The sequence below is a fragment of the Tinamus guttatus genome, unplaced genomic scaffold (genome assembly GCF_059628265.1).
Source record: "Tinamus guttatus ecotype Peru unplaced genomic scaffold, ASM5962826v1 Tinamus_guttatus_pri_ptg000460l, whole genome shotgun sequence".
Lineage (NCBI taxonomy): Eukaryota > Metazoa > Chordata > Aves > Tinamiformes > Tinamidae > Tinamus > Tinamus guttatus.
Window position 1 is genome coordinate 80,607 of NW_028288994.1, and position 22,908 is coordinate 103,514.

Consider the following 22,908-nt stretch of genomic DNA (forward strand, 5'->3'; position numbering starts at 1 on the left):
GACGGGTGACACGGGGGAGGTCACCTGTGGTGTCAGCAGGCTCCCCGAGGACACACAAGGCAGCACCATGGGGAGAGGCTGTGGGGCACTGTGTGTGTCCCCGTGCCGACGCTCGTGGCCCCCTGCTCAATAAAAGTGTGCTGGCTGTGTGGAAGACTCCGGCTTCGCCTTAGCACCAGCAAAGCCCTCCCTGCCGGGGATGTCAGTCCCTGGGGAATGGCAGAACCGGCCCTGATTGCTCCATGGGGGCCACAAGGGGTTTGAGCCCTTGCTGGAAAGCAAAGCTTGGGGAGGTGGGTTCCTGAGTTTGGCACCTGCTCCTCATCGAGGAACCTGTTTTTCCCTTCCAACACCCCCAAACCACCCAGTTCAGTTTCTGAGCCCTTAAACAGCAAGAGCATCAGTTCTAGCTCTTTAATTAATCCTGCTAATGACAGCTTTGTCTCTAGGAGCTCATCAGGACTGTCTTCTCCACCCCCTTCCCTCCCTCAAAACCCGCCCTTGCAGAAGCCAAGATGGAGGGTTAAGGTTTATTGCAGCTGCTGCAGTTGCATCCCGCATCCACATGCAGCTCCTGCCTAAAAAAGACACTGTACAGAGCATCAACACTGTAAAAAAACACCAGGTGGGGGAGAGGAGGGAGGTCCCCGCTCGGAGGAACAGAGCGGGTGCCACCACCAGCGAGCGCCGCAGGCCGGGCACGACGTGAGGGTCCCACGGGGCGAAGCCGCGGCGGGGTCGGCGTGAGCTGCCCTCAGTCGGACTCGCTGTCGCTCTCGGCCTCCTTCACGTCCACGCTGAACTTGTACTCCTGGTCACAGCCCATGTAGGCGTCGCTCATGAAGTAAAGCGTGTAGTTGTGCGTGCCCGTGGCCGGCGCCACGAAGTCCAGCTTCACCTGCACCGGGGAGAGCGCGTTACGCCGCAGCGGCGCCGTGGGGCGGCCCCGGGCCCCGCACGCTCCCGCTCGCCCCGGCCCCGCTCACCTTGGCTTTCTGCTGCAGCGTCAGGCGCTTGATGGAGATGAGGCTGTTGGATTTGGAGTCGCCGATCACCACCCACCAGCCTTCCTCGCGTTTCTGCCGGAGGGATAAGGGATCAGGCCCCGTCTCCCGCTGTCCCTAGGGTCGCCGAGCTCCCCCAGCGTGGGAGATGCTGGCAGGCTCCCTTGGGGCACAGCTGGACATACCTGGGGGAAGAGGGGTGCGATGACGGGGCCGGTGACCTCCTCTTCACGCTCCAGCTGCACCAGCACCACCACGGGCCCTCCGCTGCGTGGAGAACCATGGAAGAGGGGATGAGAGCGGCCCCGCGACGGCTCCGAGGGGCCGCGCGGAGCACCGGCCTCACCTGCGGATGCTCTCCTTCTCCACCACCTCGTAGGAGAGCTCGATGTTGGGGTAGCGGTTGCAGAAGCGGGCGACGTCGGCGATCTGCGCGTCCGAGAGCTGCAGCAGCGCGTTGCGGTCCTCGTCCTCCATCTCCATGATGTCGAAGACGCTCTCGACCCCCTGCAAACAAGACATGGAGCCGCCTTTGAGCACTGCGACGGGAAGGCAGTGGCTCTTGAGCCCCTGGAGAGCGTTCTCCTCGGCGCTTGCCTTGTCCGTGCAGCGCTTGATGTGCTCAGAGGTGAAGTGAGGCAGCTGCTTGAGGTACGAGTCCTTGGACCACATGGCCTGTGTGACCATCTGCGCCAGCTCCATGGCGGCCAGCGCGGGGCTGAGCCACCCATTGCTGGACAGCACATCCACACACGCCTGGATCAGCCGGATGGCCTGGGGAAAAGCGAGACGCGTCGGAAGGGCGCCGGGCAGGTGGGGGCCGCTCCGTTTCCGTGCGCCCTCGCGCGCCCTGTACCTTGCTGAGGATCTCCTCGGTGTCCGACTGCAGCTCGGCGCTCAGCTGCATGCGCGACAGGTGAGCCTGCAGCAGCAGGTTGGTCTTGACGTGGGGATCGTTGAATTTGGGGTTGGTCAACTTGTGGGGAACCTTTTGGGCCAACTAGAGACAGAGAAATCCCTCAGTGCTTCAAGCACACGAGCGGAGATCCCTCGGGCCATCCCGCACCTCTGTCCCTTGCGGCACCCGGTGCCACAGCCACTTTGGGGGCCCAGCTCGGCCGGCCACGCTGCCCCCTCGCTCACCTGCCGCAGCAGGTTGTCCTCGTGGTGCCTGATGGGGATGTTCTCGTACTCGGCGGCGTTGGAGATGATCTCGATCAGCCCTCGCACCTTGGTCTTGGCGTTGAGGGACATGCTAAAGAGCTCTAGGGAAGGCAGAGAGCTCGCGGAGTCAGGGAGAACCAAGGCAGCATCAACCCCCCAAACGACAAGACAGTCCTAGACAGGCAACACGCGACCTCGTGCTAAGGGACATGGCCCTTGGCCTCTAAGCACACATGTGGGACATTGGCTTTGCCCAGAGTGCAATGAAATTCTTCCTGCCCTTTGCAGAGCCCCTTTTTGCCCTTGGCAAGGCCCTCACCGATGGTGGTGTAGTTGATGTAGTAGTAAGCTGCGATCATGCCCAGGTTCAGAGGAGCCACGTCCATCTCGTCCTCGATGCTGATGCACTTGGACTGCTCCAGGTCGCTGAGCGTCTGCTCCACCAGCTCCGAGAGGTGGTCCGAGAGGTGCCGGTGGGACACGCCTGCAGGAGCAGCGCGGAGGAGCTCAGGGACTTCCCAGCATGGGGAAAACCTGCTCCTGGGTCTGTGGAGCCCACAGGGAAGAGGCAGGTGGGCATCCACCCACCCGGGATCATTCAGTGCAGACCCCCTGCTCACCTTGCAGGTTGTAGTAGTTTGGATTCTGGGTCATCCTGCGGTAGAGGAAGGTCCAAGTGAGGTAGTCCACTGCGTCCTGCTTGTTCTCAATGGTCTTGGTGACAATCTCAGCATTGAAGTGATCGTGCATGCAGTGGTCCAAGTGCGACTCCACCGGCAGGGGCTCATAGAGGAATTTCTTGAAGAAATCCTACAGCAGGGCAAGGGCAGAGGCAAGGGGACCAAATCAACCAGCTGCAGGCACCAGGAACTATGAGCAAGAAGTGCCTGTGATGCTGTGTGTGCTCTGTCCATGAAAGCTCTCCTGATGCCAAGAGCAGGGCTCTCAGCAAGGGTTCGAAGGAGAAACCCACAGCCCGACTAGGAGAGCAGCGTTGACAGGTGAGACACCGTGCCCAGCTCCTCGCTCACCTTCTTGGAGCCCTGGCACATGATGACACAACGGCCCTCGTCGTCCTGCAGCGGGCGGTTGGCGTGACCCACCATCTGCAGGACGTCGTAGATGGGGTAATCCACGTACCTGAGACACGGAGAGAGCGGCACTTTCACCGGGGGGGGGAAGCTTCCTGGGAAGCTCCCAGCGCTCCACTGCCCAGAACGGCACTTCTGCCTGCACAGGGATGAAGCCCTTGGGGATTAGGGTCTCATGGCCAACACTCACGCGTGGATTTTGCCGTTGTAGTACTGCGTGTCCATGATGATCACGAGGTGAGCGGCGATGCTCATGCCCCAGCAGAGGCTGCGGGAGGCGACCATCACCTGGACCGCTCCTGCAAGGCGAGCGGAGAGCGCTCAGCTGGAGGCAGGGCACGTTTCTGGTGGCAACACCTGCACCCCAAGGGCAAACAGCCCCAGAAGTCCAGGGAAAGCCATGTCCTCACCAGAGCTGAAAAGCTGCTCCACCACTCGCCGTTCCATGGCCGTGAGCCCCTCGTGCAGGTAGCCCACGCCGTTCACAAGCGTCTCCTTCAGCGTGTTGTCGTTCAGCTTGTCCAGGTACGGTATGAGGTCCTTCTCTGCACAGTGCAAGAACCTGATGGGGCAGAAAGAGATCAGTGACATATAACATATATACGTACATATAAGTACCTCAAGGGAGGCAGTGAGGAGGATGGGGCCGGCCTCTTCTCACTGGTGGCCACCGACAGAACTAGAGGTAATGGCCACAAACTGAAGCACCAAAAGTTCCACAGGAACTTAACAGTGAGGGTTCCAGAGCACTGGAACAGGCTGCCCAGAGAGGTTGTGGAGTCTCCTTCTCTGGAGATCTTCAAACCTGCTTGGACACAGTCCTGTGCCACATGCTCTAGGTGACGCTGCGTGTGCAGGGGAGTTGGACTAGATGATCTCTAGAGGTCCCTTGCAACCTTAAACATTCTATGATTCTATAACGAGACCGAGTCACAGGCACTTTCCTTCACTAGCTGTTCCTTGGGCCAACAAAGAGCCAGAGGAAGAACAAAGGGACAAAGCCCATGGGGAGACGGTACAGCTACCTGTGCCTCTGCACGTCCGAGGCGCACGTGGTGAGGATGTTGATGGCCGTGAGCCGCGTCTGCTTGCGGGACGGCACGAAGACGATGACCGGCTTCTTGGGAGAGTGCTTCATGATGGCGTGGTAGACGGGCTTGGCCATGGAGAGCAGGCGAGTCTGCGTGTGGCTGATGTTGAAGCCCTGCGGAGAGGGGCAGCGAGGGGTGATGCTGCCGGGGAGCCGACAGAAAGGGCAGGGAGAGGAGAAACGAAGGGAGGTGGTGGCAAAGCCCTACCTGAATGTGCAGCTCCAGGGGCACGGGGCGCACGTTGGGGTGGAAGTTGAAGGTGGAGGTGGCACTGCAGCCCAGCCAGTGCGCCACGTCCTTGGCGTTGGACAGGGACGAGCTCAGGGCCACGATGCGGATGGGCCGCTCGATCTGCGAGGAGATGTAGCGCATCCGGGAGCAGATAACCTCCAGCACCGGCTGCAAGGGGACACAGTAGGCTGCAGGAGGACACGCAGGAGCCCGAGGCACCTCGGCCACCTCTCCTGGCTGAGCTGCAGCCACCACAGCCCAAGCACCCTCATCCCTGGGCTCCTCACCCCCTCAATCGCCCAAGGGAATCAGCCCTCCTATCCCCACATTGAGGCTTAGGCAAATTCCCAGCTGGAAAAGCTGCCCTCATTCCAGATACCAGGAACCCTGAGCAGTCCAAGGATCACCACTGGCGCCAGTGACGCACCCCGTTCTCGCCCCCAATGAGGTGCACTTCATCCACGATGAAGAGGTTGACATTCTGGACGTTCTTGCGCTGCTTCCAGCGCCGCGACAGGATGTCCCATTTCTCAGGGGTGCTGATGATGATGTTCCCTTTGCCCAGCAACTTCAGGTCGGTGCTGGTCTCCCCCGTCAGCAAGACCACCTTCTTATTGAGGCGCTCCTGGAACTTCTCGTACCAGTCCATAAAGACCTGCCAAAATGCAAGGGGGGCGGTTGTTAATCCCGGTTGTTGATCCCAAATCCAAATGCGCTCAGCCAAACTTCTGGAGACACCCACGCACACGTGGAGATACACGGAGGGGCCTCACCTGCTCCGCCAGGGCCTCCATGGGGGTGATGTAAACACAACGTCCTTCCGAGTTCTGCAGCAACATCCTCAGGATGGCAAATTCGGCACAGATGGTTTTGCCGCTTCCCGTGGGGGCGCCCACAAACACGTTGTCGTCGCTGTTATAAACCGTGTTAAACACTGGGGACAGAGGAACGACACAAGCATGAGCAGCTCTGCACCAACTCCAAGGGACTCCTGTTGGAGCTGAGGAACCAGCAAGACCACCAAAAGAGCTTGCTGAGTTGTTGTTCAGAGGAAGGGAGCAGAACTGAGACCCACCCTGAGTCTGGATGGGGTTGAAGAAGGGGAACTTGTCCTGGTAGAGGCTCTCAAAGGCGCTGTTTCGCAGAGCAGACACAGGCAGCGGCTGCAGGTCCAGCAGCTCGGTGGGAGGAGGATACTTCTCCGGCAGGATGAGGTGGCGGAAGGAAACGGGCAACTGGGTCTCGCAGGCTGTTGGATAGAGACACTTGAATATGTTGGAGCCCTCTCTGAGACAAAACCGTTTCACCTCTGGGGCTCTCAACCCGGCTGCCAGCAGGAAGACTCACAGAGCCAGCGGTCGGAGACCACGCGGATGAAGTACTGCGGGGGCAGCGGCTCGAAGACCGGCACGAAGAAGGTGACGAGGTGCTCGTCCTGCGCGTACTTGGCTTTCAGCAGGAAGTACTCGTGGTGCAGGATCACCTCGCTGTCCACGTCCTCCACCAGGATCCAGAAGGCTTCAGACGAACCGTGCACCTGGGCAAGAAGAGCTCTTACCTGCATGCCAGAGCTCAGAGCTTCCCCTTCCAGACCTCCAGCTCTGCCACCCCAGGAGTGCCCTCCCAGCCCAGGGCAAGGGATTCAGCCCCGGGATGTTGAGCTGCCCCCCGTTAAGGAGGGTGGCTCGTGCCCCGTCCACAGCTCACCTTCTCATCCCACTGGAAGTCGGGGGCGATGGTGAGCTCTACCTTCAAGGTGGAGCGAGTAATGGGCTGCAAGTGGACAGAGAGTTCCAACTTTGGGAACAGATGGACGTATTTGTGGATTGTCTTGCCCATCTTCGGCATTCGGATCAGCTCTCCTGCAAGAGAAGGACACTGCAGTCAGGACAGGCAGGGTGATCAGTGCCTCCTGAACGGAACATCATTCACTATCCGCCATCCAAGTGCTACCAGAAAGACAGAGCAAGGCCCCATGGCAAAGTCACTACATTCCCCAGGCTGTGCCAAGATCCTCAGCAATTCTGCCACTTGAGACATATGGGAACAAGCACCCCAGTCTCCAAGACAAAACACAGCAGAGAAGAATGAGGAGGCGGAAATCTCCCTCCGGCATCTGCCCCGCGTCTCATACCTATTTCATTATGGTTCAAGTCATAGAGCCGCTCAAATGGGAAGTTCTTCTTCTCGATTTTCTTCACTACTTCTTCAGGGAGCTTCTTGAACTGGCGCAAAGGGCACATGGACTGCCACCTGCGAGGCCAGCATGAAGTGAGACAAGCAAAGAAACAGCGACGTAGCCTCCAGAGCGTTGCCAAAGACCAGACCTCAGCGAGACCCTGGCACCGCACTGGTCTTGGCCAAGAACGCGGCCACGAGCCCTCCTCTGTGAGGGACGATGAGGGAAGCCCTCACTTACATGCGTTTGTCAATCATCTTGCAGAGGTTAAGGGTTTTGTCGGTGAGCTGGGCCCAGCCGCGGTTGAGGACGATCTCGAAGATGGCGCGCATGAGCCGGCCGGCAGACTGCGGGGACAGAGCACAGCAACGTCCAACCCTTCCTCCCTCCTGTCCCTTCTACTTCCCAGTCATAGGGAAAGGGGTTTGACCTCAGGTGCTTCATCCCAGACGCCCAGGAGTGAAGCAAATATTTGATTTCCAGCCTCAGGAACTTGGGATTTGCGGCAGGAGGATGAGGCTACTCTGCAGTTCTCTATAGGTGAATCAACTCAGGATTTTGAATACAAATAAGAGACTCCAAAGAAGACTCAATTCCCACACAGTGGATGGTGTTAGACCTCCTCACACACTCACGGCTCTGCTATTATCAAAACCATTTCTGAACACAAATTGAAGCCCTGAAATATGAGTGCCTCTTGCCAGCAGGAGGACCAAGAGGATGGACTGCACACAGCTAAGGGAGATGGAGGCCGCAGCCACGTCTCCTCACTTACCTGCGTAACGTACACCATGTCTGCCATCAGAGCAAACCCTTCCAGCTTCAGCTGGGAGATGAAGGCCTGGAGGAGCACGTTGATCTGTACAAACAGGAGAGAGACCATTTTCTCAGGGCCAGATGGGTCCCTTCCGCACCAGGACCTGATCCAGGTGGCCTTCAACATGCAGAGGGACAGAGGGGCAGGAGTGATCAACAAGGACCAACTGTTCTTCATGTGCTCAACCTAAAACTTGGGGCATCTCTTGCAGTCCAGGATGTGTCCCAGAGGGAAGCAAGCACAAAGGTCTTGCAGAGCAGCAGACTGACACGGCATTTGGTGTGACACCGATGTCACAAGGATCACTTTTCCCTCCCGAGACAGGCAGGACGCCCCTCATGAGAGCAGCCAAGACTCACCTTGGCACTGGGCTCCTCAATGCTCTCCTTCACCGGGATCGGAACTCGCTCCAGCAGCTTCTGAAGCTCGAGCTTTTCCTCCTGCAGGAAACCAAGGGAGGAGAGAGGTGACGCTGCAGAGCTTTGCCTCTGTGGGACCATTCCCAAGAGCCGACCTCTGAGCGGTGTCGCTCAGGATGGAGGTGTCTGGCTCCCTACCTCCCTCACGGTGATGTTCCTGAACTCCGAAGACAGAGAGAAGACCCGGAACAGCTCAATTTCACTCAGGGTGGGTTTCAGGAGCTGATTATAAGTTTGCATCGTATCGTTGGTGATGTAGTAATGGCTGGCAATGCGGCCCAGCTCTGTCACCTGTGACAAGAAGCAGAACACGGTTATCTGCCTCTTCCTGGCATTGATGGAAAATGCTGGACAGAAACTAGCCTGCAGGACGGAAGACATTTCCAGACACGCCAAGCATCCGCTCTCAGGCTACCCATCACCCAGGAAAGCTCCTTTGGCAACATAATTCCCCATTTTGCACCCTCATTTTTCCATCTCGTTGCCTCTGAAGCAATGGAAATGCAGCAGGAACGCCAAGTTCCCTAGGAGGCAGCAGCAAACACTGAAGCAGAGGATGCTCTGCTCAGTCACAGCACCCCTCCAGAGCCCCCTCTTGCCTGGAAGTTGCCCGTCTTCTTGTCGTATTTCACCAGGTTGTTCTTGTCCAGCATGAGGGCTGCGGTGTGCACCAGGTCCAGGCGGCGCTGCTCCAGCAGCGGGTCCCCCTTCAAGTCGTCGTGGGAGATCCCGTAGAGCGTGGGCGAGCGCAGCATGCGGATGTACAGGTAGGTGTAGCCCAGCCAGTTCACCGCATCCTGAGGGAACAGCGGGCGCCGTCAGGGCCGCAGCAAGTCTCCCAGCAAGCCCAGGGGGATGTGCTGGGCCAGCCTGCAAGTCTCTTGGCTCCCCTAGAGTGACTGTATCCCACTGCGGGCGGCCTCACCGCTGTGCAGGATTGCTTCGAGGAAAGGTCGTGCACCCCTTTCCACCACCAAGCCCCAACAGGGCACGCCAAGGGGGCACATTCGGAGAGAGGGCGAAGCTCTCCGCTCACCTTGGCGTTCTGGACGTTCCCCAGCACTGTCTCCGCGTTCAGCATGTCGGGCAGCTTCGACACCATCTGGCTTTCTATGGGGAGCTGCTGGTTGAGCAGGGACAGGTAATATTGCAGCTCTCCGTGGGACGTGATGAGGATTCCCTCACCTTTGGTATCGTACTGGGGCCGCCCAGCGCGACCCAGCATCTAAGAGAAGAGAGGAGAAGAAGAAATCAGCAAGAGATAAGAGCTTCAAGCTCCTTGTTACTGTGTCCTGGGACTTCAGGGCCAGATTGCTTGGTCTGTTTTGACTTCCAACTGGCAGGAGACACATATAGATATCCCAGATGCATCAGATGAGACAGAAAGAGAAATCTTTTCTCCTGTGTTTCCTCTGTCTTTTCTCCTCCTGATCTCCTTCGCCTGTGCCCTGGCAGCTGAGCAGCTCAGAACAGCTGAGACTGTCTGATAGCAGAAAATAAGGAGCTGTTGCACCAAAAAAACCCCAAAGCAGAGCACAAATGTGCCCTGGAGGAAAGGAGAAAGAACCTGCCCAGGTCACTCTGGTCAGTTTGGTAGCAAAACTTCACCTGCAAGATGTCCAGAGCGCCCAGCTCTGTCCAGCGCCCCTTCTCGGGGCTGTACACCTGCGTGCCCTTGATGATGACCGTGTGAGCAGGCAGGTTCACACCCCAGGCCAGTGTTGCGGTGGAGACCAGAACCTGTAGGAGCAAAACAGTGGTCAGCAAAAGAAGCCGCCCTTTCCTAAGGGAAAAAACATGGTCCTGACATCAGAAACATGCACAGCAGGGACAAGGTGACTGCTGGAACACACTTCTAGCTTTAAATACCCATCTACACCTTGGGGAAATGTTTTTGCTCTCTCTGCTAGTGGCCATGTGCTTTTAATTCTTATTCTTTATGCAAAACTGGAGGTTCCCCTCATCAGGCACCAGCTTCAGCAGAGCAGGATGGAGGCCAGCTACACTTGATCCCCTTCATTCTGCCCAAAGGGCTATTTCAAAACATGGTCCATGCGTTTTTTGTGCAATATCCACCTGGGCCGAACATGTCCTGGAGAAAACTCTTCCTGGGGAGCGATGCTCACCTGAATGTGCTTGTCAGCAAACAGATCCTCCACCAGGGTCCGGTCCACTCGCGTCATCCCCGCGTGGTGAATGGCGAAGCCGTAGGGCAGGAGATCCTTCAGTTCCAGGTTCTGCAGCAAAAACAACCACCCTTAGCGTTTTCAGCCAGATTTGAGTAAGGCCAGAAAGGAAAGCAGCAAGTGAAGGTGGTGCAAACCCTTGAGGAGTCAGAAAATGTGCCCTGCCACATCACTGCAGTTACCTTGCACTGCTCCGCTTCGGTCCTCAGCACCTCGGTGGAGGCCGAGCCCTCTCGCAAGAACAGCCCCAGGGTGTCTTTTTCAAGACACATGTCCCTGATGGCCCGGGCCGTCTTTCCAGTCTCCTTCCTGGAGTGAACGAACACCAGGACCTGTCAAGCAAGCACACGGTGCCATCTCTGAGAAGACAGATCACTGTGGCAGCAGCTGGCAAAGGTCCTCAACCCAGTCTGCTCCTTGAGTCTTTAACAGGGAGCTCTATTCCCCCATCCTGGAGGAGGACAGGCCATTTTTGCAGCAGCAAACTGCTACAAAGAGAGAAACAGAAGTTCACATTTTCTTTTTTCCTCAGTTGCCACTGACCACCCAAATCTACCCTCTTCTCCGCAGCCACACTTTTGTGGCCACAGCGAATGCACCTTGAAGGAGTTTCACCAGCAACAGGCACGAAGCAGGGTTAGCTACCTAAGGAACAACAAAATGAAGCAGCAAACCTGGTTCTTTCCAGCATGCTCCATAATCTTCTCATAAACAATCTCATTCATTATCTGGAAGCGTTTGATGGCTTTCTTCTCTGTAATACCCACGTAGGTCTGCTCTAGTGGCACCGGTCGGAAACTGTAAGGAAGAGAGGAGCCCATAAATGAACAGAAGGAAGAAGAAACCCTAACATAAAGTTTTTGTCAAAAGGCCATGTACTTCCTGTAAATAAATAAAGTTCAATATTTTGGAAGTGTATTGAACTTGTTACCCCTTTGGGCGTCTTTTGATGGCTTGATTTGATGGCTCCAGTCTGCCCCTAACTAGATTACACAGTAGGACACAGTAAAAAGTATTTCTGCCTCCTTGAATTCATTTGCTAGGCACGAACTCAGGAAGCCAAACGGTGCTTCAGGAGCTACCACAGTCCTGCTTTTGCCTTTCCCCCAGCACCTTCTGCAGCACACTGGCACTGCAGAATTCATCTACCTTCTCCAAAGCTTATTCTTGCAAATATGACAACATGGGACCCCCAGTGCACATTTTAAGTGTGTATTTCACTACTTTGGACCTTAACATACATTTCCTGGCAAGTCCTAGAGCAAATAAACGCACCAGTAAATCAGTGTAGAAACTCAGTGAGATTCCACTATCATTTGACAGGCACAGTTATCCACTGGGTGATAAGGAAAGACCTTTCTCAGCTTTTCTAGGTACCTGTTATCAAAATAGAACAAGCCTTTGGCAGGGTCTACTCTGAGGAATGTAGCCACGTCCTCGTAGTTTGGAAGGGTGGCACTCAAGCCAACAAGTCTCACGTCCTCCTGGGTCATCTCAATATTGCGGATGGCTCTGGCTACCAGAGACTCCAGGACGGGTCCTCGGTCATCATGGAGGAGATGTATTTCATCCTGAAAAGGAAAAAAGAGGGAAAAACTTACTGCGGACGGGCTCCATTCCCCTGTTTTATTTTTCCGCGGCAGCCGTGCACAGCCTGTTTGCTGGGCTGACGCAGACTCATCCCTCAGCCCACTGATGCCGACGCCAGGAGCCGCGGCGCGTGCCCGTGGGGCCGCTCACCAGGATGACGAGGCGCACCAGCTGGGTGTAGGTGCGCTCTCCTCCCTTGCGCGTGATGATGTCCCACTTCTCCGGGGTGCACACGATGATCTGCGTAGCGCTGATCTCCTCCTTGCACAGCTGGTGATCCCCCGTGAGCTCAGCCACGTTGATGCCGTACGTCGCCAGGCGCTAGGAGGAAGCCCGAGGGCGGTTATGGGGATAAACACGTGCCCCAAGAGCAGCATTACTCCACAGACAGTTTCACACCCGGCTATTCCTTCCCACTGAGCAAAATACACAGTAGTCACTGCAATGAAACTCAGCTGCAGTTGTAGTAGGGGAAGGACCAGACCTTTCATTACCTTCCCAAAGCTGCCCACCATCTCCTGCACCAGGGACCTCATGGGCGCGATGTAGATGATCTTGAACTCGTCCACGTTGATGGTGCCGTCGATGTTGATGTGCTTCCCTATTTCTCGCAGCATGCACATGAGCGCCACGTTGGTTTTCCCGGCACCCTGGAAGGGAAGCGGAACCGGCCCCATCAAGCTCACGTCCTCCTCAGGGTAAAGGCGAGGCCCATGGAGGAGGCTCTTCCCTGCCTAAACATCTTAGTGCCCTCTGTTAATCCAGCCACAGGATGGCAGGGAGCTCCCCTCCTGCTCCCATGGGAGGGGGGCACCCAACGCGGATCCTCACCGTGGGGGCGCACAGCAGGAGGTTCTCATCCGACTCCAGGGCCGCACGGTAGAGCTTGCTCTGAATCCGGTTCAGCGTCTTAAACCCCTCGAATCCAGCCTGGGCGTACTTGGGCAGCTTCTCCACGGAGACCAGTTGCTGAGAAGGGAAAACACAGAGATGAGAGCCCTGGTTTCAGCACCTTGAAGCCTGCAGGGCATGTGGGAGATGCAAAGACACCCTGGGGAATGTTCTCTGCAGATGGACAGGAGAGAAGCAGCCCTGCATCCAGTGACCACGGAGCAGGTTAGGAAGAGACCAAACAAGAGCCGTTTGCTGGTCCGGCAAGTCACGGGCACCATTCCAGGAAATCTACCACCAGAGCAGCAGGAACTCAATACATTTAGCACCAAATAAGCAGCAATCAAACAGGTCACCTACCTCTTCAGAGCCAAAGGGCTTTGGCTTCAGGGCAGGCACGTGCACCTCCTCGTAGCCCTTGCGCTGCCTGCGGAAGGAGCCGTCGGGCAGCTGGCAGCGCTTGTTGGCCATGAAGTGACTGCCCTGGGCAAACACCAGATCCTCCAAGTCCAGCACCTGCCGAGGAGCCAAAGCCTGGACAGAGCAGAGGGAGAGTCAGGCGAGGAAGGTGCAGGGATAGCAGAATGGCCCTCCCCTGATGTTTTCATCCTGGGACTTAAGGAAAGGCCATTGCCCCCAACTGGTGATCATCTATGTGGCAAATTAGAGGTTCGTCCTCAATACCTTCCCCTATACCACCTTCTTGCCCATTCTACTTCAAATACTCTCTTAACACCTACTCAGGATGCTTGTCCAAAGGAAAAGGTGGATTTGGAGAGTCTTACCTCTCCTCCTTGGTCCAGATCCATGGTTTCCAAGTCAGTGTCCATGCGGGACTGCCGAACACGCTCCCGGCGAGAGCGCTCCTCCTGAGCGAGGAGACAACCCGGTCAACCCCTCTGCAAAGCAGCGCCTGCAGAAGAGCTGCTGAGCTCTTCCTCCTCCTCCTCCTCCTCCCATGGCCAGCTTAGCACCCTGGAAGGCCCCATGACCGCAGTGCCAGGGTGGCTTTCAAGCAGAGGCTCTCACAGGCCACCACAGGAGCCAGGGAATGAGGACACTTGTGCCCCAGCAGGAGCCCTGAACGCTATCAGCACCACTCAAACCCCCCACGGAAGCAGCCCTTTCTATCAATGCAACACGGAAACGCCGTGTCCAAAAGCGAACAGGGCTAATGCAACACCCCAATATTCCTGCCGAGCTCTGCTATGAGGAGCAGCCTGGTCTGGAGCATCACGCTCCAGCCCCTGGTAATTAAGACCTGACCAGAGATGGCTGCAGAGTTTTATTGCAGTGAGTCTCACATTGGGAAGGTTCAGAGAAGAAAGAACGTTCTCATAAGGGCATAAACAGCAGCACAAAACCTGAAGCTTAAGCACACCAATGTTCTTCTAGAAAAACAAACATCTGAACGACTTGGAAACAAAAAAGGATAAATATATTGCCCTATTACATGCGTCTCTGCAGTCGCCCAAGCAACACTTCCTACACTTCCCTGCTCCACGGTGAGTAAGCGGATTCCTCTCCCACAAACAGAAAACAACGGAGCGGCAGCTCAGCCAGCAGCAAGGAAGCCAGGATTCCTCTGTGCATCCCATGAGGGGCCCGCTAGCCTTACCCGGATGAGATCCTCCTTCTCCGTCTCGTGCAGCTGATACAGGAACTTGGACAGCTCGGGATCCGCTTCCATCTTCCCCATTATCCTCTCTTTCTCGGCTTCGCTTTGGGCGCTGGCCAGCAACGTGCAGTACAGGACTGCCAAAAGCAAAGCCCGAGATATGAGGTGGTGAAAGGAAAAGGAGAAGGCGGCGAGGGGGGAAGGAAACCCCACTCACTCATCATCCTGTGCTGCCGCAGCACTTTAATGAAGTCGAAGGTGTTAAAGCCCAGGAGCAGGACAAGCTGGTTCTCGCATTCCCGGTCGTCGCTTGCAGTCTGGGAAAAGAGGCAAGGAACAACGAGTTATCTTGGGGTATCTCCCTAGATCCCAGGAAGAAGCACCCTGGGCCGGAGGCAATCCAGCTGCTCGTTAACCTTCAAGATCTCCAGCACTTCATCCGCCTTCTTCTGGGACACGATGGCATCGTCGTAGAAGCGGCTCAGCTGCCGCTGGAGCCAGAAGGCGTCGATATCTCGGGGATGCAGATCCTTCTTCTTTGAACTCATCAGCTCACCCGATGCCACAAGCTTCAAAACACACAAAAAAAAACCCTCCAAAGTCATACTCCTCCACGGGAAAAGCATTCACCTGCCCTTTGCATGGCAGAATGAGTGTTTAACGCCCACCCCTACCCGTGCAGAGGAGGGCAAAACCAGGAGCAATCGCTCGGCTGATCGGACCCCCGTCCGCCTACGTCAACCTCGGCCTCCGTGGGAGGACGGCCTTCAAAGCTGCCTTCCCCCAGCAACGAGCTCGACTCCAACCAGCTCCCGAGCGCGGCGCCGCGGCGCGCGGCCCCCGGGGACTCACGTTGGCCGAGAGGGTGCAACGGACGACGGCTTCGTCCCCTTCCATGTCGTCGTCGGAGGCCTCGTCACGCACTTCGCCATAAATGTCTTCGTCGCCTTCCTGCCAAAACAGGCGGCCCCGTGAGTGGCTTTTGACAACATCAGAGAAGCTTTCCAAGAGAAGAGAAGGACCTGGCACGTCTGTCCCGAGGACACACACTCGTAACACGAGCAGGGTGCTGTTATTGAGGCAAAGCACTAAGGGATCAGCAGCTATTTACACAGCGCGTGCACTTACATCAAGATCATTGCACAGAAACGTTCTTGCCTGCAGATTTTGTGTCACAAGATTAAGTTATTTGTGCCCTTACAGCATTAAAAAAGGATTTTATGGGGGCTGTGGACATCTCCGCTTGCTCTCTCCTATCGCTCTTTCCATCCTGGAGAGCAGCTCTACAAACCGCTTCCAAACTGCGCATCTGAATTCACGCCTTCCTCCTGATGCCTCCCGAGAGATCTAAATATCACCATCTGTTTTCTGCAATGTGCGCTCGCGGTAAGCCTTGGATTAGCGAGATCAACCCTCCCAAAGCCAGGAAGCAGCGTCTAAAATAACCCAGCCTCTCTTTCCTGGCACACAAATCCCCCCCGAGCCTGCGTCTGCCTCCCCAGCACGGCAAGGGGAGCCGGGCGCGCGAGCAGCTTGCGGAGCCAGGGGCTCCCTCACCTCCTCGTCCGACTCGAACTGCACGTTCACGCCGTACGTCTCATCAATGTTGTCATCTGCGAGAGAGAGCGGCGTTAATTAAGAAAAAAAATCTGGCGGCCATCTGCAAGATTCACAGGGCTCGCCTCCGCACATCCAAATTTTGGAAAGAATGAGGCTCGCGGCTTGAGAAACATCCAGAATTTCCTAGTTTTACAGTGTGAAATTACTATTCCTGGAGCGAGGCTGCTTTTGGCAGCCACTGCTGCGATGCCACCTCCCCCCAGCCCCGTTACTAGCGCCGCCTGGGGCTGCCCGTACCCATGTTCTGGATCTCCTTGTCGCCCCCATAATCCGTGATCTTCTTGCCCAGGTTCACCAGCACGTGGTAGCGGGTGTCGTCCGTCTGGCCCAGCAGCAAATCGATCTCCTTGCGCCTCTCCTTGTCGCGCAGCTTCTCGTTCTTCAGCACGGCCAGCACCTCGTCGGCGGCTCCGCACAGGATGTCGCGGGGCTGCCAAACAGAGAACGTCACCCTGCAGCGCCAAATCGTGTCACCCATCCTCTTCCTGGGCCACATTCCCTTCAATTTCGTCCTCTAGCTTTCAAACAAACATCTCGCTCGATTTAGGGAAAGCCTGTTCTAAAATGCCTCACGTGCGAGAAACTGAAGGGGTGCCATCAAAAGGCCACATCCTGCGACAGACACGTCACCACACACGAGCATGGTGACATCTACAAGCACAACCAGAACCGAGGGAGTGAATCCATCTTGTGGGGGTACGAGGAAGGATCCTTCGCACCGTGTCCCTACCTGGTCCCCGAGGGCCGCCTGGATGAAGCTCAGCAGGACCTCGTAGGTCTCGCGGGTCTCCTTGGTTTTGGGCTTGTAGATGATTCCCACCATCTCGTCGATGCCCTCGGACAGCAGCGTGTAACCCTTCATCTTGTTGATGTCGTGCCGGTCCTCGTCGCGCTTCCTCCGCCTGGAAAGGGGGAAAAGGGGGACAGCGGGCGGGTTAGTCCGGAGGAAGAGCCGCCTCTCCAAATCCTCACCAAAGGAGCGGGAACGGAGGAATCATTTGTTTTTTAAGTGAGCTACAATGTTCCTAATCTCGTGGAATTCTACTCAAAAACTAAATAAGATATTGCAAACACAAGTTACCTTTATAATTAATTAATAGTAATAAACACGCGCGTCCCGCTGGGAGCTGGAATTGGCACTCACTTTGCCCGCCTCTCCTCCTGCATCTGCGGCTTGGTCCTCTGCGCCTTGTCCCCCATGCGGGTGCCCTCCAGCTTGCCCACCAGCGACAGCACCTCGCCCGTGGGCTCATCGCGCCGCGTGCGGTCGATGAGCGACCGGTCCGCTTGGAGCACGAGGTTGGAGTTCTGCGGGGAGGGGAACGAAATGAGGCCGCCGGCGGGGCGCGAAGGCGCCGCCGGGATCCGCCAATCGGCCGCGGCCGGAGCGCGGAGGCCCCGTTGGCGGCGGCCCCGCTAGCGCCGCGGGAGCCGCACTCACCGCCTTGTACTCGTACTGCAGGCTCCGCGCGGTCACGTCCGCCATAGCGCCGCCGGGCCCGCCGCGCACCGGAGCAGGCGCCGGAACTTCCGGGGCAAACGGAACCCGTTCTCTCTCGCCTTCCTCCTCAGGCGACCCGGAAGTGGTGGCCGCCACTCAGCCTGAGGACTACATCACCCAGCACGCCCCGCGCCGCTTCCTGAGGGGAGGAGACACGGCGCAGCTGCACGCCGATTGGCCGGCAGCGCCAGAGAGGCGGGGCAACGTCCTTTGATGTCCCACTCCCCCGCCCCTCTGCAAGGGGGGCGTGGCGACCCCTCTCCACACGCCCCCATTGGCCCGTGGGTGCCGCGAGGAGGGGGCGGGGCGTGAGGAGCCGTTGCCCGTTACCTTTTGAAAGCGGCGCGCTGGTAGGAGGGCCGCGGCAGCGCCGCCCTCCCATTGGCCCGGCCCCGCGCGGGCCCCGCCCTTTCCTCGCACCCCCGCCCTCCATGGCCACGCCTCTCCCAACGCTCGCCGTGGGGGCGCGCGGCGGCCGCTGAGGAGACCGACAAGATGGCGGCGGCGGGCGGGGAGTCGCTGCGCTGGTACCAGATCCCGCTGTCGTCGGCGCGCGCCCCGCCCCGCACCGGGCTGTTCAGCCCGCGCTTCCAGGCGGGGCTGCAGCGCTACCAGCAGCTGCGCGCGCACAAGCAGCTGCGCGTGGGCCGCCCCTTCGCCCTGCCGCCCCCGGGGCTGCTCGAGGCGGCGGCCGCCGCCGTCGCCGCGCCGCCCCCGTCAGCCCCGCGCCGGCCCCGCGAGCCCCCGCCCGCCCCTCGACCTCGCCGCCGCCGCCGGCGCCGCCGTGCCGGGCCCAAGCGCGTGGAGGCGCCCGGCGGGCGCGCGGCGGCGGCGGGCGGCGGCGAGGCCGGCGAGGACGTGCTGGGGCCGCTGCGTGAGCTGCTGCTGGAGGGCGACGACGCGCGCAGCCCCGCGCCGGTGCGTGGCACCCACGGAGGCCGCGGGTGGCGGCGGGGCCGGCGCGGGGGTAACGCCTGCTTGTTTCCTGTCTGCAGAGCGAGCCGCAAGCCCAACACCGGCATCCGCTAGCCAACAGCCCGGATCCGCTAGCCACTGTCCAGGATCTGGTACCCAGTGGCCTGGATCCACTAGCCAACAGCGCGGATCTGCTAGCCAACAACCCAGATCCGCTAGCTGTTGTCCAGGATCTGGTACCCAGTGGCCTGGATCTGCTAACCAACAACCCGGATCCGCTAGCCATTGTCCAGGATCTGGTACCCAGTGGCCTGGATCCACTGGCCAACAGCGCGGATCTGCTAGCCAACAGCCCGGATCTGCTAGCCAACAGCCCAGATCCGCTAGCCGTTGTCCAGGATCCGGTACCCAGTAGCCTGGATCCGCTAGCCAACAGCTTGGATCCGCTAGCCGTTGTCCAGGATCTGGTACCCAGTGGCCTGGATCCGCTAGCTAATAGCCCAGATCCTATAGCCAACGGCCTGGATCCACTAGCCGTTGGCTGGCATCCGCTACCCAGCAGCCTGGATCCAGTACCCCATGGCCCAGATCCACTAGCCAGTGGCCCAGATCCAATAGCGAATGGCCTGAATCCGCTAGTCAAAGGTCCAGATCTAGCCAATAGTCTGGATTCGCTAGCCAGCAGCCCGGATTCGCTAGCCAGCAGCCCAGATCCGCTAGCCAATAATCCAGATCTGCTAGCCAACAGCGCGGATCCACTAGCCAGTAGCCCTGATCCGCTAGCCTGTAGTCCGGATCCGCTAGCCAATAGTCTGGATTCGCTAGCCAATAGCCCGGATGAAGCAGGCACCCACGCAGATCCGCTAGCCAGCCACCTGGATCCATTAGCCAGCATCCCCGATTCAGTAGCCGCCAGCCCGGATCTGCCAGTCGGCCGCCCGGCGACGCTGGCCAACAGCCTGGAGGCGCTGCTGGCCGAGCGGAGGTGAGGCTGGCGCGGGCGGCGCCGGGCGGGCGGCGGGGCCGCACGCTGCCCCCCTCACGGGCACCGGGCAGGGGGCAGCGCGAGGCCGCGGCGCCGCCGGGCAGCCCCGCCTGGGCCAGCACGGACGAGAGCAGCAGCTCGCCGGGCTCGGCGGACGACGAGGCGCCGCTCTCCGAGGAGCACAGGTAGCGGCGCGCGCGCGGGGGACGCCGCCGCGGACCCGCCGGCCCCCACGGTGCCCGTGCCCTCCCGTGCCGCCCGCAGGCTCTTCCTCGCCCACTTCGCCGCCGCGCCGGCGCTGCTGCCGGCCGTGCACCCGGGCGAGCCCGTGTTCTGCGCGCGCCCGCCGCCCGCGCCCGCCCTCGACGCGCGCGGCCTGCAGCCCCAGAGCGCCCTGGAGCGGCTCTTCCTGCGGTGAGCGCCGGGCGCCGGTGCCCGTGGCGGGAGCGGGCCGCCCCCGCGCTCACTCTGCCGCCGTCCCTAGCGCGTCGCCCGCCCGCCAGGCCGCCCTGGTGCGCGAGGGCCACGTCACCCTGCTGTACCGCTGCGTGCCCACGTGCCCGCTGCCCGTGCTGCGCTGGCTCTTCCAGGTGAGTGCCGCGCGCCGGCCGTGCCGCGCGCCCGCCGCGCCCCTGACGCCCCCGCCGCCTCCTCGCCAGATGACGGCCGTGTGCCCGGACACGGCCGCGGCGGCGCGGGCGCTCTGGGACATCACCGTGCACCGGCTGAGCGCCGCGGGTGAGCGCCAAGGCCCCGCGGGTGCCCCCGCGCCGGGTGCCCCCCGTGCCGCTCTCATGGGCCGCTCGCCCGCAGGGCAGTCCTGGTGCCCCACGGTGCCCGAGATCAGCCAGGCGTTCTGCCGCCTGGGCGCCGACCTGGGCGCCCTGCACCGCCAGGGGCTGCTGCCGCTGGAGCTGTGCCCTGCCGGACGCAGGTGACGCGTGCGGGCGGCGCGTGGGCCTCCCGCCCCAGCTGCGGGCGCCCGTGCCCACCCGCGCCGCCCCTCGCAGGCCCCTGGAGCGGGCGCCCGCCGCCAGTGCCCCAGTCCTGGCCACGCAGCTCGGGGACATTTGCAAGGTGGGAACGCGGTGCCCGTCGCCGTCGCCCCAGCCCATTGCCCTCGTTATCCCTGCCCAGCTAATTGGGCACTCGATAACGAGGGCGAAGCCCATGCCAGCTCCTGGGCTAGTGCCCGTGGGCCAGCTGCCAGGCCTGCGTGCAGCGCGGCCCATGGCACTTTTGGGGTGTTGTGGGCCGATGCGGTGCCCGCCTCACGTGCCGCGCCGCGCGCAGCTCCTGGCGCTGTGCGTGGTGGCGCAGCCAGGCTGCTACCCGGACCGTGCCCGCCTGGCGCTGCTCACCCTGCTCTGCTTCCTGGCGCTGGACCGCGCGCTGTGCTGCCAGCCGCTGCCCGACCTGCAGCTCCTGCTGCACTGCCTGCTCGAGGGCATCGGCGACTGGCAGCAGCAGGTACCCGCCGCCCTGGCGCTGCCGGCGCCGCCGCGAGCCGGCCGTGCTCAGCGCCGCCCTCTGCCCGCAGCTGCCCAATCTCTGCCTGTCCCTGTGCCAGCTCTCCCAGCACCACCACAACCTGGTGGCTGTCGTGCGGCTGTTGCCCGACATCAGCAACAGGGGCAGGTGGGTGCCCGCGCGGCCACCCCCGCTGCCACCCCAGGCTCCAGCTCCGTGTGGCCGCGCGGGAGCCTGGCACGGGGCACCGGCCGTGTCTCGCGCCATGAGGCGGGCGGGAGCCGGCGCCCCGGGTGCCAGCGCCATCCCCTCGCGCAGGGAGCTGCGCCGCTGCCTGGGCCTGTGCGCGATGGCGCGGCTGCTGGGCGAGCCGCTGGGCTCCGTGCTGCCCGGGCGGGCGCGCGCCGAGGTGGGCACGGCGCGGGGCCGCGGGGCGCGGGCGCCCGTGGGGGCTGCCGCTCACGGCCGCGTGCCCGCAGCTGCGCGCGCTCTGCCGCCTCCTGGCACTCGTGCGGCCGGGCGCCCTGCAGCGCCTCGTGCTCGCCGGGTGCCAGCGGGAGCCCGACGACCCCGACCGGGAGGTGGGTGCTGCGGGCGCCGGGCACGCCGAGGGCGGCGCAGGGGCGCGCCGGCGTCACCCGCCGTCCCCGCAGGCCTGCTACCTGAGCCACAGCCTCGTCCTCCTCGCCAGCGCCGCGGTGGGCGCCGAGCGCCTGCCCAAGGAGCAGCGCGTGAGTGCGGCGCGCGCGGGGCGGGGGGCGGCGGGGGCGCCCGTGCCCACGGCCGCCCCGCGCGCCCCCAGGGCCACCTGCAGCAGCTCTGCGCGCAGCTGGACCGGCAGCTGGGCGCCGGCCTCCGCGAGGGCTCCGGCCTCCTCTTCCGCACGCAGCTCAAGGGCTTGGCCGCGCTCACCTACGTCAAGTGGCAGGAGCTGCTGGCGCAGGGCCAGGCGGGGGGCGCGGGCAGAGCCCCGAGCGGGCAGAGTCCCCGCGGGCAGAGCCCCGAGCGGGCCTGGAGCCACCCGGCCCAATAAAACGCCCCCTTCTCCCACTCCAGTAGTGTCTCCATGGTGGCACCTCTGCAGGGCCTGTGCGGGCTGAGTGGAACCAGCTTTGGCCCTGTTGGGCCCAAATGGGCCAAATCGGGCCCAATGGAGCATAGCTGGTCCAAATTGGCCTAGTTGGAAGGGAGTGGAGCTGAACTGGGCCAGATGAATCCGAATGGGGCAGGGCCAAATGGACCTGAGCTGGGCCAAGCCAAGCCGAACTGGGTCAAGCGGAATAGAGCTGAATTGGTGGGTCTGGGATGAATGGAGCTGAATGGGGGCAAGCGCATCCGAATGGGGCCAAATGGGCCCAAGCCAGGCTGAGCTGGATCCAACTGGGGTAAATGGAACCGAGGTCCATTGGACCGGGCCCGGTTGAACCGAGCGGGGCCGAACTGTGCTGGTCGGAACGGAGAGGAGCTCCTCGGGGCCGAGCGAATCCGAATCGGGCCGAGCCGAGCCGAGCCGGGCCGGCCGGGCCGCGCGCGCCCCCCGCCCCCGGTGACGTCACGGGGCGGCGCGGCGGGCGCGGGCGCGGCGGGCGCGGAGCTGCGCGCGGCCCCCGGCGCGGCGGCACCGAGCGCGGCCCGGCCCGGCCCGGCCCGGCCCCGGCGGCCCCGGCGCGAGGTGAGAGCGGCCGCGCGCGCCCCGCCGCGCCCCGCCCCGCCCCGCATTGTTGTGGCGGGGCCGCGGGGCGGGGGCGGGCGGGGAGGTGCTTTGTTCTTGCCGGTACCGGCGGGGGGGGGCGCGTTGCGGCGGGGCTTCCCCCGCGCGTTCCGCTCCCGGGGAGGCCCGGAGGGAGGGGGCGGCAGCGGGAGCCGGGATCGCCCCTTGGGCCCCCTGCGCCCCCTCCCCGCGGTGGCACCTCCCGCCCCCCCCGCCGCTGTCCCGGGCACCCCGGGAGCCCCGGCCGTGCCCCCATCCCCGTGAGCGTCACCCCCCGCCGTGCCCGGGCCACCGGCGCCACGCGGGGCCGCCCTGGCCCTGCTCCGGGCATTCCCGCGCCCCCGGGCCACCAGCGCCAGGCCAGGGCCACCGCTCGTGCTGTGATGGCTCCGGCCGTGCCTGGGGCATGAGGCCACGACGGCGGC

At 61.2% G+C, this 22,908-nt stretch overlaps 2 protein-coding genes across 2 annotated transcripts; one reads left to right on the forward strand and one right to left on the reverse strand.

Moving 5' to 3' along the window:
* Positions 1 to 735: 735 nt before the first annotated feature.
* SNRNP200 (small nuclear ribonucleoprotein U5 subunit 200) lies at positions 736 to 17,453 on the reverse strand. Its single transcript, XM_088532587.1, has 45 exons — positions 17,343 to 17,453; positions 17,046 to 17,209; positions 16,632 to 16,803; positions 16,139 to 16,331; positions 15,839 to 15,894; positions 15,134 to 15,232; positions 14,698 to 14,850; positions 14,499 to 14,598; positions 14,282 to 14,418; positions 13,449 to 13,532; positions 13,024 to 13,197; positions 12,604 to 12,741; positions 12,267 to 12,422; positions 11,923 to 12,093; positions 11,560 to 11,753; positions 10,857 to 10,980; positions 10,365 to 10,514; positions 10,123 to 10,233; positions 9,605 to 9,736; positions 9,033 to 9,221; positions 8,596 to 8,793; positions 8,135 to 8,287; positions 7,937 to 8,017; positions 7,536 to 7,619; positions 7,001 to 7,107; positions 6,716 to 6,834; positions 6,289 to 6,443; positions 5,929 to 6,118; positions 5,657 to 5,830; positions 5,355 to 5,515; positions 5,009 to 5,236; positions 4,558 to 4,749; positions 4,285 to 4,463; positions 3,670 to 3,821; positions 3,450 to 3,558; positions 3,200 to 3,308; positions 2,789 to 2,978; positions 2,488 to 2,652; positions 2,148 to 2,269; positions 1,861 to 2,004; positions 1,602 to 1,778; positions 1,351 to 1,511; positions 1,190 to 1,271; positions 987 to 1,079; positions 736 to 898 (listed from the first exon to the last, which is right to left on the reverse strand). The coding sequence occupies exons 1-45, from the start codon at positions 17,385 to 17,387 to the stop codon at positions 755 to 757; spliced, it is 6,411 nt and encodes a 2,136-aa protein (XP_088388713.1). The 5' UTR covers positions 17,388 to 17,453; the 3' UTR covers positions 736 to 754.
* A 444-nt stretch (positions 17,454 to 17,897) lies between these two features.
* FAM178B (family with sequence similarity 178 member B) lies at positions 17,898 to 21,805 on the forward strand. Its single transcript, XM_088532571.1, has 15 exons — positions 17,898 to 18,101; positions 18,201 to 18,320; positions 18,398 to 19,302; positions 19,374 to 19,487; positions 19,567 to 19,716; positions 19,787 to 19,892; positions 19,962 to 20,040; positions 20,116 to 20,236; positions 20,313 to 20,379; positions 20,596 to 20,772; positions 20,843 to 20,940; positions 21,091 to 21,181; positions 21,252 to 21,353; positions 21,426 to 21,503; positions 21,575 to 21,805. Exons 1-15 carry the CDS (start codon positions 17,898 to 17,900, stop codon positions 21,803 to 21,805), a joined length of 2,643 nt encoding a protein of 880 aa, XP_088388697.1.
* Positions 21,806 to 22,908: the final 1,103 nt, after the last annotated feature.